Source organism: Kockovaella imperatae, assembly GCF_002102565.1.
Source record: "Kockovaella imperatae strain NRRL Y-17943 chromosome Unknown BD324scaffold_8, whole genome shotgun sequence".
Taxonomy (NCBI): Eukaryota; Fungi; Basidiomycota; class Tremellomycetes; order Tremellales; family Cuniculitremaceae; genus Kockovaella; species Kockovaella imperatae.
The window spans coordinates 375,119-390,077 of NW_019028948.1; the positions used below are offsets into that span (position 1 = coordinate 375,119).

The following is a 14,959-nucleotide window of genomic DNA, read 5'->3' on the forward strand; positions in this document are numbered from 1 at the left end:
GGAGCGACCTACTGGTGAAGACTATACTGCTTGTGAAAGCAACTTCTCTTAGTAAATTTAAGGAGGCCCACCGCCCAAGGGGTCATAGCTCGCGGCTAGATCAACAGGGCGTAGCTCACCACCGACCATGCAGTACAAGCGATCTGTCGACATGTTTCGGGGGGTCAGAGCTCGAGGAACAGGATACATGAGACCAACAGGAATGGCTGGGATAGGTCGACGGAAATACCATGACGAAGCTACGTTTGGGTACCGTGTGCCTGCCAAATACACCTTGCCAGATTGTGAGTTCTGACTGGACTGATACGTGAGAGGGCTATGACGTGCTGAACAAAGGACATAGATACGCAGGAAGAGCTGGATAATAGGTAAGCTAGCTCCCCCAATTGGGCCTTGGTTCGGGAAGTTCCAGCAACGGCTGCAGAGGACGGCTTGTCCACTGACGCTGAGATAGGAACGCCAACGCACCTCTGCTGCGATACGTCGAGATGTTTCGCAAGCATGGTCATAGAGCAGCGAGGGTGGGTGGAGAATATCAAGGACAACGCATGATTCAGAGCTGATGAGATTACATGTGTCCAGGTCGATCCGCTAGATCTGATGAACAGGGAGTGAGTGCTCTGGACCCGCTGCGTGACAGTCTTCTGACCCGTCTGATCCACACAGTGAAGTGGCTGCGCTCTCCTCCTCCCGATACGGACTTGATTCCTCCACTTCGTACCCTCTCCAAGGCATCCTTCATGTTCCTTCATCTTCTTCCAAGCCTCAGTCACCTAAAGAAGCTTCGACCGCCGGACCTCCACGTACAGAATCAGGAGAAGGGACAGACGTATCTTGGAATCTAGAGAAAATCACTGAACACCTCATGCGCACTTATGTCGATCGTATAGGATACGAGTATATTCACTGTCCCGACAAGGATGAGAGGCTGTGAGTTCGTGTCCTGAGTTTAGACTACCTCGAGCCGAAAGCTGAGACCATTTTTGCAAATAGGTGGTTCTCGCATCATATAGAGACAAATTCATCCTCTTTCCCTTCACCTCTACGAGCTGAGCAGAAGAAGCGTATCTGGGAGCTTCTGTCGAGGAGTGAACAACTCGATAGGTTCTTGGGCAAAAAGTTCCCCAATCTGAAGCGATACGGTGTGTGATCCTGCCGTCTGCTCTGATCAAGACTCCAGAGCTGCTTTCGCGCTGACGCTCGGTACAGGATGCGAAGGCGCAGAAAGTATGCTTCCGGCTCTTGGCACGTTGTTCGAGCTGAGTGCGAAGTGTGAGTCCCAAGGAGACATCGTGACCTTTATCTCCCTGGAGTTGAGCTCAAGTGCATTTCCAGCCGACATATCTTCCGTCATCGTTTCCTTGCCTCATCGTGGTCGACTCTCGATGCTGTGTGACCCTGACCTTCTAAGCTACTCCCCAACTGCGTTGTTCTCCAAGATCAAGGGCAGACCCGAGTTTGACCCGTCAACAGCGCCAGGTGCCACGGGCGATGTCATCAGTCATTTGTCTGCGGTCAAAGAGCTGAAATTCGGAAACAGGAAGGTCGAGGTTGAGGTTCTGCAGAATCCAAGTCATCTTGAGGTAAGTGCGGAACCCATTCAAGCGTAGCGCTCATCCTATCGTCCAGGCGGTTAATCCTGTCGCACTCGGTGTCACTCGAGCGAAACAAATGTCCCTCATCAAGACCTCGCCGGCCGACTGTCAACTTGGCGATCGAGTCTTGTGCGTACAGCTTCATGGAGACGCCGCCTTCGCAGGTCAAGGCGTCGTTGCCGAATCCCTCGGACTTTCCGGGCTCCCTCATTTCGGCAGTGGTGGAACAGTTCACATTATCGTCAACAACAACATTGGATACACTACCCCAGCATCATTCGCTCGAAGCAGTATCTACTCCTCTGATATTGGCAAGATGATTGGATGCCCTATCCTTCACGTTAATGGCGATTACCCCGAGGCTGTCGTTCGTGCCGTCGACGTAGCCTTCCGATACCGTCAAATGTTCCGTAAGGATATCATCATCGACTTGATCTGTTATCGACGATGGGGACACAACGAACTCGATGAACCGGCTTACACTCAACCTAAAATGTACGAAAAGATTCGATCGAGATCCTCTGTTCCTGAATTATACGAGCAATCACTCATCAAGGACGGGACATTATCCGAGTCCGACGTGGCGAGCGCGAGGAAACAATATGAAAGTGTTCTAGAAGATGGATTGGCTAAAGTCGATGACTTCAAGCCGGAATCGGACATGCTCAAGGGCAAATGGAGCAAGATGGTTTGGCCGGCCAGCAAAGATGCACAGCACGAACCGGAGACAGGTGTCGAGATTAACGAGCTGAAAGCCGTGGCGGAGGCTAGTGTCAAAGTTCCTGATTCATTTGTAAGTCTCTGCACTGCCCTCAGCGAGACCAATGCGCTGAATTGCCTCTCCACTCCGCCCCCACAGACTGTCCACTCACGTCTGAAACGTCACATTTCAGCTCGTCTGAAATCCCTCGATGCCAAAGTCGACTTCGCCACTGCTGAAGCCATGGCGTTCGGCACGCTCATGCAGGCTGGATATGATATCCGGATCTGTGGACAGGACGTCGGTCGAGGCACATTCTCGCAGAGACATGCGATGCTGGTGGATCAAAACGATGAGAGCTGCATCATCCCGTTGAATGAGGCTATTGATTCGAGCAAGGGCAGGCTGGAGCTGGCTAACAGTGAGCAAAGGGCGGTACTCTTGATTGAAAAGACTGGTTCACTGATCGTGCCTTAGGTTCACTCTCGGAGATGGCTGTGCTTGGTATGTTGCAGCAGTGGAGATGATGTAAGGTGGCGCTGATAGAGCTGCAGGATTCGAGGTCGGTATGAGCTGGGCTAGACCGACGTTGTTGCCAATCTGGGAAGCTCAAGTGAGTCGACTGGGGAAGTGATATCCGCTGAGCTGTGCTAGTTTGGCGACTTTATGAACGGAGCTCAGAGCATGATTGACACTTTCGTCATTGGTGCTCAAGGTAAGTCAAAGCAGTGCCACAGTGTGAGATTTGTTTCTCGTATACTGACTACGCCTCGCAGCCAAATGGCTCAAGCAGAGCGCACTCATCATGCAATTGCCTCACGGGTTTGACGGTGCTGGACCGGAGCATTCATCCAGTAGAATCGAGCGGTTCCTACAGGTGAGCAATCATTTTCCCCTAAGCCAATGTTGTTTCTGATCGCTCGATATAGCTCTCCAACGACTCGAAAGATGTGGACACAGGTCTTGTCAACGTATCCATCGTCAACCCGTCCACACCTGCTCAGCTGTTCCACTTGTTACGCCGACAAATGTTGAGAAATTACAGGAAACCATTGATCATCGCATCGCCAAAGGGTCTATTGAGGTCCCCGGTGAGTTTTTCACAGACCTCCAAAAGACTCACCTTCCGCTGATGCTACTACTTTCGTAGGTAGCTGCATCCCCCTTGAGCGATATGGGTCCTTCGACCTCATTCCAATTTGTCCTTGACTCGTCCACGAACTCGAAGGACGCAAAGACACTCGTGTTGTGCTCTGGAAAGCACTACTACACTCTTTCCGAAGCGCTCGGAACAGGCGCTGAATCCATCGCTTTGGTCCGAGTCGAGGAGCTTTCTCCGTTCCCCCGTCAAGCCATCAAGAGCATTCTTGACAAGTACACCCAGGCCAAGAAGATTGTTTGGGCACAAGAAGAACCGGAGAACCAAGGTCCTTGGCCGTTCGTCAGATCGAGATTGGAAGATGTCCTGAGGGATTCTGGGCGGGACTCGCGAGTCGAGTACGTCGGAAGAAAGTCTTGTCCTACCGTTGCCGTAGCCGTTGGAGAATGGCACAAGCGAGAAGCGCAAGAGATTGTTCAGGGTGTTTTGGATCTTGCATAGGAGATAGGAGTATAAGAGCCCGTGGCGCATGTTTAGGTTTGTTATCATGCACGGTCGTTATCATTATGCGTGTGTGGGCCTCCTAAATGGCCTCTTGAGGATCATGACGTTTTCACCTCATTCTCCCTTGCCAGTCCTAGAATCTCTATTGCCGCGAGATCGCGACCTTCTAGTCGTCGTCCATCGTTTCCCTGTCGTCCCTTGGCCAACTTCGCCCAATGGTCATCCACCATGCGTTTACACTCCATCGCTCGAGCTTTGACTTTCAGAGCTCGGGAATCCGTCGACGAACTACCGAGGACAGATTCGAATGCCCGGATCAACTCCTGGGTCTCAAAGCTTGGTCTACAGATTTTGGCATCAAGCCATGAGCAAGATTGCCCCTAGCATACCGATGACAATCCTACTCACCCTGCATTACGATTACCCCATGCCCCAAGGCCGAGCCATTCGACAACGTGTCCGCAATCGTGGCAGTCTGCCCATGGAGATAGGATAATCTGTGGCGTGCCGGTACTGAAGACGAGTGAGAGCGAGCGAGCGAGCGAGAGTGTCAGGCTGGACCAACAAACGGTAGACCATTTGGACTCACGCCAGACCCTCATGGTACGAGTTGCTGCCTCCGTGATTGACAAAAACGGCGACGTTGCCCGACTGGAGAAGAGCAATAGGCATAGGTTTGAGCCAGCTGACAATCTTGATTCTGGTTTTATCCTCGACGACGCCATTGAGCACGCCAAGATCGACATTCCCGATGGCCTGGACTTTCCACAGCACTCTGAGATCTGGTCTCTGCCTCAAGACGACCTCGAGAGTGTCTCCAAAAACTCCAACTCCTTCCTGAGTCATACGCATATGGGAACCGAGGACAATGAGGATGATAGGGCCTTTCGATAACCATTCTGCAAGTTCCGGATCCGCTTCTTTCACCGAGAGGTTCGGCAGGATTATGGGTCCACAAGAGGACACATGATCGGGCATGATAGCTGGATATTCGAGTATTGGATCGGAAGACATGCACAGGAGTCTGCCCTTGACCGGCGCAAGAAATCCCAAAGGTCCCTTCAAGCCTACGGCTTTGCGAGCCTTGTTGATAGCTCGAAATTTCGGGTCGAGAAAGAAGAACCATACGACGCTCCACACGGTTGTAATCAAGGTTCTCAACTTGTCCAGGATGGTCATCGGATATCTGAAGCCAGATCCGACGCTGATGATGATGGTAAATGACGATGCATCAGCGGTGCGCATACGGTTCTTTTTAGCCTAGATTGCAACTCACGGAGGAAAATTCAACATACCTAGCCCCTGAGCATCCATTATAGACATTTGTGCGTTCATTGGGTGCAGTATTACGGCCTTACGATCCAAGTATTTGACTGCATCTGTACCAACATCGAAGAGAGGATCAAGGACACAGATATCCGGGTCGATCTCCCTGATCAGATCGATGATCTCGAATGTCGTTCGGATGTACTGAGAAGGGGGTTCACCATGTAGGACTTCACCGAGGTGAGTGAGGAATTTCAGGTTTTCCCAGAACGAAGGATGATGGGTATAGTATTTCAGAACTTGGCGAGCTGACATTTTGATTTCAGATTGACGTCTCCAACAACAAGGCCCAACCTAGGTCGCTCACAATCCAACGATGAATCATCAAATTTTGCAGAGGCGCGAGCTTGAATCGATTCCCCAGATACGGTATGTAACTTGACGCGCAGTGGAAGTGGAGATCGAAGATTTGACATGGAGATCAGATGTAGCTGGGTCTTTGGGTCGTCTTTCAATATCTCGTCCATCGCATGTAGCACTGCAGCTTGGCAGTTGGCTTGACCCATCTCAGGGCTATAGGAGCGCGCGCCGTCAGCAAGCAGAACAGAAGAACCGTCAAATCCCACCGACTTACCTCGTCAAGAAAAGTATCACCGGCATACTGGATCTGGACGACGAAAAGAGTCTAGAAGTACCTGCACTCTGCGCCCTGGAATGTACTACTCTGTGTCTCCATCAGTTGATAGATCTGGTCAGGTATGTGTTGTGTAATGAATTAAATTGTTCGAGCTGCAATTCTCCGGTCTTCCGGTCATTTCCTGGCAATGCCCATTTTGATGCCGAGCAGGGAGCTCAAAACAGCAAACTCAGTCACGATGAACACGCATGCCACGCATAAAGGTATATCAAGACAACTAGATCCATACATATGGCCAGATACAACTTGACATCTATCATCGCATACTCCCGCCTCACTCATGACCCACCACCATTCTCGAACCCACTCGGTCCAGGCAAGTACGAGTAATTAAACATTTGAGCCACCAAAAAGTCCAATGGCGTTGGCGCATAGTCGGATTGATCCTGTAACAGAGGCTGTAACTGTGGCTGTTGTTGATGAGGCGCACTGGGATTAAGAGCAGGATATGGGAATCCAGCGACCGTATATCGCATCGCTTGGTAGTTGTATCCTGGGATCGTACTCGACTGGGGAGGTACATTCGGATCAATGTAATCTGTTGAATGATAGTCTTCTTGACCATAACTCGCGGTCGCGGGTGGTGGAGGGATAGGCGGGAGATAAGACTCAGAACGATGAGTGCCAAGATAATTAAAGCTCATGTGTGATCCCGGATCTTCAGGCAGAGGTTGGACGCTGAAACCTGGCGTCGAATGGGGTCCTGATTGTTCGTATCCTGATCCACTTTCTGTCGTGCTCGCGGCGATCGAGTGTGCCACATCGGAGGAGGAATTGCCTTTGGCATCTTGGTTGCCCATCGGCGGTGCAACAACCTGAGCCCTCGGCGTTTCGACCGCTACAAAGGTCGTACTGGACTCGATACTGGATCGACTGGCACCGGGACCATTCGTTTGCGTCGTCTGCATCGTCTGCGTCGTTTCTGAGTTGGAGTTGACGCGGTCGAGTTCAGCACGATTCTGTCTCGTCCAATCTTCCGTCACTCGAACCATTGACGCGATAAGATTGCCACATCCCAAGACCACCATCTCTTGCCCCACGGAGCCGTCTTCGCCAGTTGCATCACTGTGGACAGACACGGCACCTCGGCTGGTGGGTACGTCGAGTTCGTCAATGCTGAATTTGTTGGCCACTCGGATCATGACTTCTGACACCTGTTTGATGAGGTAGAACCATGTCGGAAGCCTATAGATCGAGGCTGTCGGTTGTCTCGAGTATATCCGGCTGACCAAGATTTGACCTGCACGCATTTCCATCAAGATCTTGGTCCCTTCTACCGCGAGACTGCACAACTCGACAACTGGCAGAATCGGCATGGCGTGCTCGGCTTGATCCAATGAAGGACTGTCCAAAACTGACGGTCGAGTCGGCATTTTAAACAGAAGTAATCCCTCAATATCGGCGAAAGCCACCAGAAGACCCTCGCAAAACTCGCCCCGTCGCAAGTACATTTCTCGCATGTGTCGAACGCCTGGATACGTTGGGTGCATGGCAGCTTTGATCATGTTGTTGATGTTAAACATCTGCTCTTGAGCATACGCCACGCGTTCGTCACGGTTGAGATTGTCAGGCAATCCATCTGCCGATAGAGGAGTTCCAGGTAGAAAGAGTCCAGACACGAGCGATCGAGTAGCGTGCATGACGACACGCGACGATTCAAATCTCCACCCAATTTGGCGGTAAATCTGCGCCGCAGTTGTCAAGAAGGGACTGCACGTCGGTGTAGATGCTAGAAGGCCTGAAAAAGGGTAAGCGCCTCCCAACTGAGGCTGTGACGACCTCTGATACCCACGTGTGATGTGGTCATGCTCTTGCTCGATGCCCCTCAGTTGACTATTATACTCGTCCAGATCCTGCATGACATGCGCAACATGATCGTGAAATCCGTCATCCGCGAGACTCAGCAGAGACTGATGAAACTTGCAGATAGTGTCCAGAGCTGCAGCGAGCCTTACGATCCGATTGCATACCCCCAGTTTGCCTACTAGTTCCGCCGAATCGGTCTCGCTGCTTGCGTTGCCCCAAACATCGTACGTCGAGGGGACCATTATGCGATCGACCAAGACTTTGGCCTGGGAAAGCTGCGATGGGAGCCTGACCTCAGTCGTTTCATCCTCAAGAACGAGTCGGCCTTGATCCGCGACCAAACACATCCAGAGCCAGAATTGTGGGTTGTCCCAAAGCAAGATCGGGTCCATGTCGAAGTGCAAGTTGAAAGCTCTAGAGCCGAGTGCAGAGTGAATGGATAAAGCCGAACCCAATTGACCTCTTCCAACCGATAAGCTGTGGTAATTGACCTTTTCCCAAGGCAGGGTGCCGAATGGAGCGTGGAATGTCAATAGCTGAAGAGCTTGGACAGCGGCCAGACTCAAGGGCACGTGGAGCAGAACCGAGCTTCGGAGTGTGGTCACCAGCGGTATCAGAGTTGATCGAAGCTGCTGGGTCTGAGATGGTATGGATGTGGAAGCGAGATAGATGACCAGTGCAAGGAGTAGAGAAGCAGGTTCCGAACACGTCTTGGGATCGTATTCTCGCAGCAGATCGCTTAAACTGGGCAACCAAGGATGATGCGTCTTGAGAGATAGTACTCTGCAAATATCAGCAGTGATCTCGGACATTTACTACTCACCCTGGCTCTAACTTCATCCTCACATGATCGTCCACCAATCGTCCAAGATCGAGCTTCTTGACCTTGCGACCGTAGACTGAGCCCAACATGGCAGCTACAAGCTCCAAAGGTCTCCCATGGAGTTTCGTATTTCGTAACTTTTCCGCACTCATCTCCTCAGCTGCGGGCGGTGTAAAGTTGAACTCGGCCAATAAATCATACCCTGATGGCCTGTTGGGATACGGATCAATCCCATGCAAGAGGTCCACGGGCTTTTCATGTCTTGAGAGTCCCCTGGCCAAAGTATCTATACCGTGTTGATTGAGATAGCCGGGTCCATCGGGTCCCAACAACGGTGGCGGCGGCGAGCTTGGTGAATATGTATGATCCTCGTATTTTGAGTCATAATCTGTTCGTCCATTCTTGCCCAAAGATCTCTTCTTTGACGGTCCAGGTTGAGAGTAGGACAGATCCGCTTCCGATGCACCTTGATCGTCATGCCAACTATCTTTCGGAGCGATCAGATGCCCATCCGAGTCCCGGGGTAATCCTCTCCGTCTGCCCTTGTCATCGACGATGCAAACAAGAGATAGAGTCTTGCAACGATGACATGCCTTGTCACGCGGGAGAGGGGTCGTCGAACTGGGTATCATTTGGTCCGGAAGTTCGCATCGTGTTTTCCGAATTTTGCAGACGTTGCAAGATCGTCGGGCGTGAGTCCGCTTGATCTTTGCCCGACCATGGTTATCGCCATTGGAATTGTCCATGGAGAGCGAGGCTGTGGATCCGAGGTTGACCAACTCCAATTAGGGATCGCACGGATGACCCCGGCTATGACTGTCCCACCGAATGTCTCCTCGCCGGTCCGGACTATGACGTTCCAAGGCGTAATAAAGCCGGACAACTGTATTTATTATTCCTTCAGTCGAAGGGTTGGGGTAATTGAGCTTGCTTCCCGTCTCACAGATCAATCGCCGGTGACTGATACATTCCGCGTTCTCAGCAATCAGTTCCAGAGAGAATCCCTCTGTTGGGCTCGCAAAAGTTGGTCCGGATGCGATGTTCAGATGAGGGAGGACAGGGTTATTAACCCAGAGACACATGTGAGGTCTCAGAAAAACACTCAACGACCCGATTGAATAGGGCAAAACGGAACGGAATCAAATCGGGTTAAATGGCGTAAACACGCCACGTGATACTCCCCTCGGCCTCGCGGTGACGGCTATTCGGATCCGAAGTCGGCCACATCGTTGGATCTATGCTAGCTTAATCAGTAACCATTGGCCTGTTGGTGACAGCGACAGGATGGATTATCAATGTCAGTGCCATCTTGCTCTATGCAGAATGTCCAAGAAGACGCCCGGACCAGCCTCGAACTTACCGAGCAAGCATCCTTTGCTCCAAGGAAGGGGGTCGGCTACGTCTCCGTCTACGAGTCTCTGACCCCTCCTTCTGACCGATGTTGCTCTCTTGACGGGTTCACACTCTCTACTGACGTGCCCCACTATTTGTTCACCCTATTTATACCATAGTCATCGTGTACTGTGGCAAAGGTTGACGCCAACCTTGACGCTTGTCCGCCTAAACTGGATCTCATGTGGGTATTGCCAAGGCACGGAGCAGTCGGAGTATGACCGCGTCTCGGGCGATTACCAATAAGGAGCAGAAGCTTGCGGTGGTGGGCTCCGGAGGTGAGAGCTATGTCCATTGTCCCATCACTCTAAGGAGCAGCCTCATCTCTGGGGACGGAGGCTGACATTTGCCCATCAGGGGTGGGAAAGAGTGCTATGACTATACGATTCGTAACCTCCCAATTCTATGATCAGTGAGAGAATGCGTCTCGAATTACAGCAGACTCCGCTGAACCCATTGCTCCATTCTTAGAGGGTATAACCCGACCATTGAGGACTCGTAAGTATGGAGCCGGAGGATCAGATGCCTGTCACCCACGCTCACTGGTCCACTCATCAGATATCGGAAGCAAGTCGTCGTGGATGACGAAGCGGTCACTTTGGAGATATTGGACACCGCTGGACAGGGTGGGTATGCCTGACAGATTGTCTCATGGAGACTCGATACTATGTCGACTCGCTCGTTTCTGAGGCTGGAGATGTAGCTGACGTATCCCAGAGGAATACGCAGCGATGGCAGACCAATGGTATTCCTTTGGAGGTGGATTTCTCCTCGTCTACTCCATAACGGATCGTTCGACGTTTGAAGCGATACCAGGGCTACATCAGGATATACTGAGAGTCAAGGATCAGAGTTATGTTCCATGTGTAGTGGCCTCCAATAAGGTGAGCGCTTTACGCCACGCCCGTCGATGTACCATCCGATCTGTATTAAAGTCCAATAGTGCGATCTCGGACGATTACGCGCCGTTGGACAACTGGAGGGACGAGATATGGCCAGGAGATTGTCAGCACCATTCATCGAATGCTCAGCTGCGGATGGTGTCAATGTCGACGTTGCATTTCGAGAGCTCATCAAGCTAGTGAGGCGGAACGAAAAGGTAAAATGTGCATTGCTCGACTCGCTCGCTGACCCTCCATTCAGCGCATGGCTTTAGCTGCTCAACGTCTGATGGGTGGTCCATTGGCTGCAGATCCATTGTCGTCCATTGCTGGCTCAGAATCCGGCGTAGACAAGTGTTGTAAATGCGTCATGATGTGATGATAATCCACCTCTACCTGTTGATCTAATCTCCTCCGTTTTCGGGGGCAAATCAAATGTTTCAACCCTTGACACTTCTACACATCTCCCTCCACCAAATGTCGGTCTGAGCTTCACGTCTCACCATATTCAGCTCTCTCTACATGGACGTCTTGTCTCTTATACTTCTATCCAACGTTATGCGTCATGTCTCTCTACGGACGTACGCTGCTACAGAGGCTCCCACGCTCAACATTATTCACCTTGAGCCGATATAGTCATTCTCAATGTCCGCCAAGGATCTTCCACAATGGTCCTGTACGGTCGTCAGCGTCCTCTCTACGCAGGAAGTTCAGTGTATCCTTCGCGTCTCAGGCAAAGGTGGAAGCCGCAGAGGAGATTCCCAAGGACGACGAGGATGCGACCCAGCCCGTCGAAGGTGCTCCGGCGTCATTCTCACTTCGACCATATCAGCGAGAAGCCATCACAGCCTGTATCGAAGCTTTATCAGCTGGAGTCAAACGGATGGGAGTTTCGTCCCCGACAGGAAGTGGAAAGACGACCATGTTCATGCACCTCATACCCCAAGTCATTGAGCCGGACTCGGAAGATACTTCAAGTGGAACATATCTTTCTCGTTGGAAGCGAAAGCAGACACTCGTACTGGTGAATGGTATCGAGCTGGCTCAACAGGCATACAATGCTGCTAAAAGGCTTTTACCGGAGGACTGGACGGTAGAGATAGAGCAGGGAAAGAAACATGCGAGCGGAACTGCAGATGTGTGAGTGCGACCCGAAATCCAGGACTGGCTAATGACTCTTTCGTCTAGCACCATCGCGACGTACCAAACTTTAATGAGAGAGGGCCGCTTGACCAAGTTTGATGCGGATCGCTGCGGGTTGATCATTGTGGATGAAGCTCATCATTCAGCGTCTCACTCGTGAGCTCAAAAAACTAGTCAAGGCAAGAGCTGATAGCCCTCCCTAGCTATTTGCGACTGCTACACCACTTCAATCGCGATGTCAAGCTTCCGGATGCTGTCGATCCTATCGAGAGGTCAGTAGACCCACTGGACTCTGGAGCTGACTGACTCCAGTCGAGATCATGAGCGTACTGTTCCTATCGTGGGATTCACCGCGACCTTCTCACGGAATGATCATATGGCCCTTAGCGATGTGTATCAACAGATTGTCTATCACCGTGAAGTTCAACTGATGCTGGAGGAAGGATGGTGAGCGCTATCCGGTCCTTCCGTCAAGCGCTGACATGATTCAGGCTGTGTCCTGCCAAATTGACCACTATTGAAGCAGATCTGAGTCTCGGCGACGTCGAGGTCAACCCCAAATCCGGCGACTTCTCAACGACCGCACTGGCCAGACACCTTGACACACCTGAAGTCCGCGATCTGGTCCTTCGGACATACTTGCACAAGGCGGAGTCACGAAGATCGACTTTGATCTTTTGTACCAACCTGGCTCACGTTGATCATCTCAAACAGACATTCCGCAACGCCGGCGTGGATGCTCGATCCGTCTCTTCACTCTTAGCTACGGGTCAACGAGCTGAACTCATCAGGGGATTCTCAGATGGCGAGTTTCCTGTGTTGATCAACTGCGAGGTATTGACGGAAGGGACGGACATTCCGCAGGTCGGTGCATACGTTGATGGATTTGGTGTAGTCTAGCTGATTGCGATAATTGCGACAGATCGATTGCGTGATACTGGCTCGTCCGACGAAGAGTCGAAATCTCCTCATCCAAATGGCGAGTTGTTCCCCGCTCAATGTGCATGAGCTTATGTTTCACAGATTGGACGAGGACTCAGACAAAGTCCTGCTTCTGGCAAATCCGACTGTCATATCATCGACCTAGTGGACAATGTCTCTCAGGGAATCACAGCCTCTCCGACCCTTTTGGGTCTGTCTCAAGAGGACGTGGCCGGGAAGCCGAGGATTCAGAAAGAAGATGGGGAAGAAAAGGCAGAAGATTCCGAGGAAGATGGCCGTACGTCCACATTCACCCAACTGTGTGGTCTAATCACCACTATCCAGCGCAACTGCCAGCGCCTGAAGTCATTCCCTCTGGACGCAAAATCAACAAAGTCACCATGGTAGATCTGGACGACCCCTTCGGCATTAAGGAGCCAGGATTTAGACCTCTAGCACAGCTCAGCGAAAATGCTTGGGTGCGTGATGCGACAGGTGGTCCGTCCAGGCTTGTGTTGACATACAAGCAGGTCACCTGTCGATATGGCGTCTTCGTCTTGGACCTCTTCAATGCGGAATACCTCAAGATTGAACAAGTCAATCCACCTTTGTATGAAATTCGTCTCACCCAACCCATGATCCCCAATTGGGTGCCAAACTCGATACCATATCAGCAGTCCAAGGTTCTGGGTGAAGATATGACTCTGTCAGATGCGTTGGCACGAGGTGATGCCTACGTTGTGAAGAAGTATGGGCTTATGGGCGGCAGACGGTGAGTCGCTTTTGATACAGCTATGTTCAGAGACCTTCTCTGATTAGTTACCCCTCAGTTACCAACGAGTTGCGAAATGGAGATTCATGCCAGCCCATGAAAAAGCCTTGGAGAGGGTTTGGAAGATAAAGGGACTCGACAAAAACGACTCCATACATCCATCAGAACGCAAAGTTAAGATTGGCTTTAAAGAGATCCCCCTGGGACAATTGACAGCGGGGCAGGCAAGCGCAGTCGTGTATGTTCGTTCAGCCAGAAAGACGGACTCAATTGCTGACAATCCGACTGTAGAACCGCCGCAAAACATGGCGCATCTGTGAGTTCACGCTTGGGACAAGGGTGCGAAGAAGAGCTTATCATCGTCCCAGACTCGCTTCAAACAACAGCAAAACAAGGCCAACTCGGCTGTTAAGAGAGCACGGGCCATTGCTGACAAGGATGCGGCACTGGCTGCTAGAAATTTACCACTACCACCATCAACAAAATCTGATCCACCGCGAGATTGATCGAACTCGGATTGTTGTCACCATTATAGAGTACTTGTAGCATCATAGGCATACTTGTACACAAAGGATCTCCTCGGAATACCTGGACCAACTGCCGCGGCCCAACTTCACTGCCTGAAGAACCTTGTCCTCCTGGCTATATGTAGTCTCAGATCCATTTTCAAACTCGCCCATAACTCTCTCCACCAGACCTTTACCCACTCGACTTGCTTGTATTTATTCGCCGCTAGCCAATCGGCATAGAACTGAGACATGACCTCTTCGCGTAAAGCCGTTTGTTCGTCTGTTGGTGGATCTGAAGCGGAAGGGAGCGCAGCGAGGCGGTTAGCTAGTCGAGCTTGAAAGTCGAGATTTGTGGCGGCCTTGAGATACGGATCAATCAGGCGCAAAAGAGTCAGATCCTCGACCTACCCAGAACTTGTGATTCATCACATCTAGCCTTTCCTTCCTTAATCTCCATTCGAGCTCTAAATCTTGCATCTTTGCGTCTTTCTCAGCGTAGGGGAATTCAGCCGAAGAGTAAGGTGAAGACAGTGTAGGAAGGCGGGAAGCATGAGCATAGATCATTGGGCGGATATTGGATACTGGGTCGGGTCTGATGATATGAGAACGCATCAGACCGCAGCGTCAGCAAGAATGTGTAGTCGCAAGCAGGCGACGAGTACTCACGGTGCGACAAGATCGACATCATCAGATTGTTCGACTGGAGTGCGACGAGGTCGGGAAGGGCCGGCCGCGTTCGAGCTGGTGTGGATGGCTGCTCGGTAGGCTAAGCCTGAACGAATTGGCGTGAGCGTAAGTCGTAGCATTGTGTCGAGTAGATTGTCTTGAGAACCCAAAGTTGAAAACCCCAG

General features: G+C 51.4%; 6 protein-coding genes across 6 annotated transcripts; 3 read left to right on the forward strand and 3 right to left on the reverse strand.

Annotated features, from left to right (window-relative positions):
• Nucleotides 1–202: 202 nt before the first annotated feature.
• On the forward strand, nucleotides 203–3,895 carry BD324DRAFT_580603 (Thiamin diphosphate-binding protein; the record flags this gene model as incomplete). Its single annotated transcript, XM_022013447.1, has 16 exons — nucleotides 203–284; nucleotides 344–368; nucleotides 455–521; nucleotides 583–611; nucleotides 667–930; nucleotides 994–1,142; nucleotides 1,210–1,272; nucleotides 1,336–1,583; nucleotides 1,630–2,388; nucleotides 2,455–2,716; nucleotides 2,773–2,799; nucleotides 2,850–2,908; nucleotides 2,950–3,010; nucleotides 3,072–3,200; nucleotides 3,256–3,386; nucleotides 3,446–3,895. The coding sequence occupies 16 exons, from the start codon at nucleotides 203–205 to the stop codon at nucleotides 3,893–3,895; spliced, it is 2,805 nt and encodes a 934-aa protein (XP_021870456.1).
• A 50-nt stretch (nucleotides 3,896–3,945) lies between these two features.
• BD324DRAFT_490775 (hypothetical protein) lies at nucleotides 3,946–5,958 on the reverse strand. Its single transcript, XM_022012932.1, has 5 exons — nucleotides 5,799–5,958; nucleotides 5,175–5,737; nucleotides 4,488–5,102; nucleotides 4,307–4,411; nucleotides 3,946–4,240 (listed from the first exon to the last, which is right to left on the reverse strand). Exons 2-5 carry the CDS (start codon nucleotides 5,477–5,479, stop codon nucleotides 3,997–3,999), a joined length of 1,269 nt encoding a protein of 422 aa, XP_021870457.1. The 5' UTR covers nucleotides 5,480–5,737; nucleotides 5,799–5,958; the 3' UTR covers nucleotides 3,946–3,996.
• A 181-nt stretch (nucleotides 5,959–6,139) lies between these two features.
• On the reverse strand, nucleotides 6,140–9,236 carry BD324DRAFT_651597 (hypothetical protein; the record flags this gene model as incomplete). The annotated part of the gene is made up of 3 exons (XM_022018358.1): nucleotides 6,140–7,599; nucleotides 7,654–8,450; nucleotides 8,491–9,236. The coding sequence occupies 3 exons, from the start codon at nucleotides 9,234–9,236 to the stop codon at nucleotides 6,140–6,142; spliced, it is 3,003 nt and encodes a 1,000-aa protein (XP_021870458.1).
• A 724-nt stretch (nucleotides 9,237–9,960) lies between these two features.
• Nucleotides 9,961–11,165, forward strand: BD324DRAFT_628509 (ras family-domain-containing protein). Its single transcript, XM_022016121.1, has 7 exons — nucleotides 9,961–10,160; nucleotides 10,240–10,294; nucleotides 10,354–10,380; nucleotides 10,441–10,508; nucleotides 10,600–10,766; nucleotides 10,826–10,981; nucleotides 11,026–11,165. Exons 1-7 carry the CDS (start codon nucleotides 10,100–10,102, stop codon nucleotides 11,140–11,142), a joined length of 651 nt encoding a protein of 216 aa, XP_021870459.1. The 5' UTR covers nucleotides 9,961–10,099; the 3' UTR covers nucleotides 11,143–11,165.
• A 30-nt stretch (nucleotides 11,166–11,195) lies between these two features.
• BD324DRAFT_491031 (P-loop containing nucleoside triphosphate hydrolase protein) lies at nucleotides 11,196–14,381 on the forward strand. Its single transcript, XM_022012933.1, has 12 exons — nucleotides 11,196–11,903; nucleotides 11,952–12,062; nucleotides 12,110–12,178; nucleotides 12,219–12,353; nucleotides 12,398–12,770; nucleotides 12,829–12,885; nucleotides 12,930–13,125; nucleotides 13,173–13,306; nucleotides 13,358–13,599; nucleotides 13,658–13,837; nucleotides 13,891–13,915; nucleotides 13,968–14,381. Exons 1-12 carry the CDS (start codon nucleotides 11,329–11,331, stop codon nucleotides 14,103–14,105), a joined length of 2,235 nt encoding a protein of 744 aa, XP_021870460.1. The 5' UTR covers nucleotides 11,196–11,328; the 3' UTR covers nucleotides 14,106–14,381.
• Nucleotides 14,213–14,914, reverse strand: BD324DRAFT_651599 (hypothetical protein; the record flags this gene model as incomplete). The annotated part of the gene is made up of 3 exons (XM_022018359.1): nucleotides 14,213–14,467; nucleotides 14,517–14,700; nucleotides 14,775–14,914. The coding sequence occupies 3 exons, from the start codon at nucleotides 14,912–14,914 to the stop codon at nucleotides 14,213–14,215; spliced, it is 579 nt and encodes a 192-aa protein (XP_021870461.1).
• Between the last annotated feature and the right edge of the window lie 45 nt (nucleotides 14,915–14,959).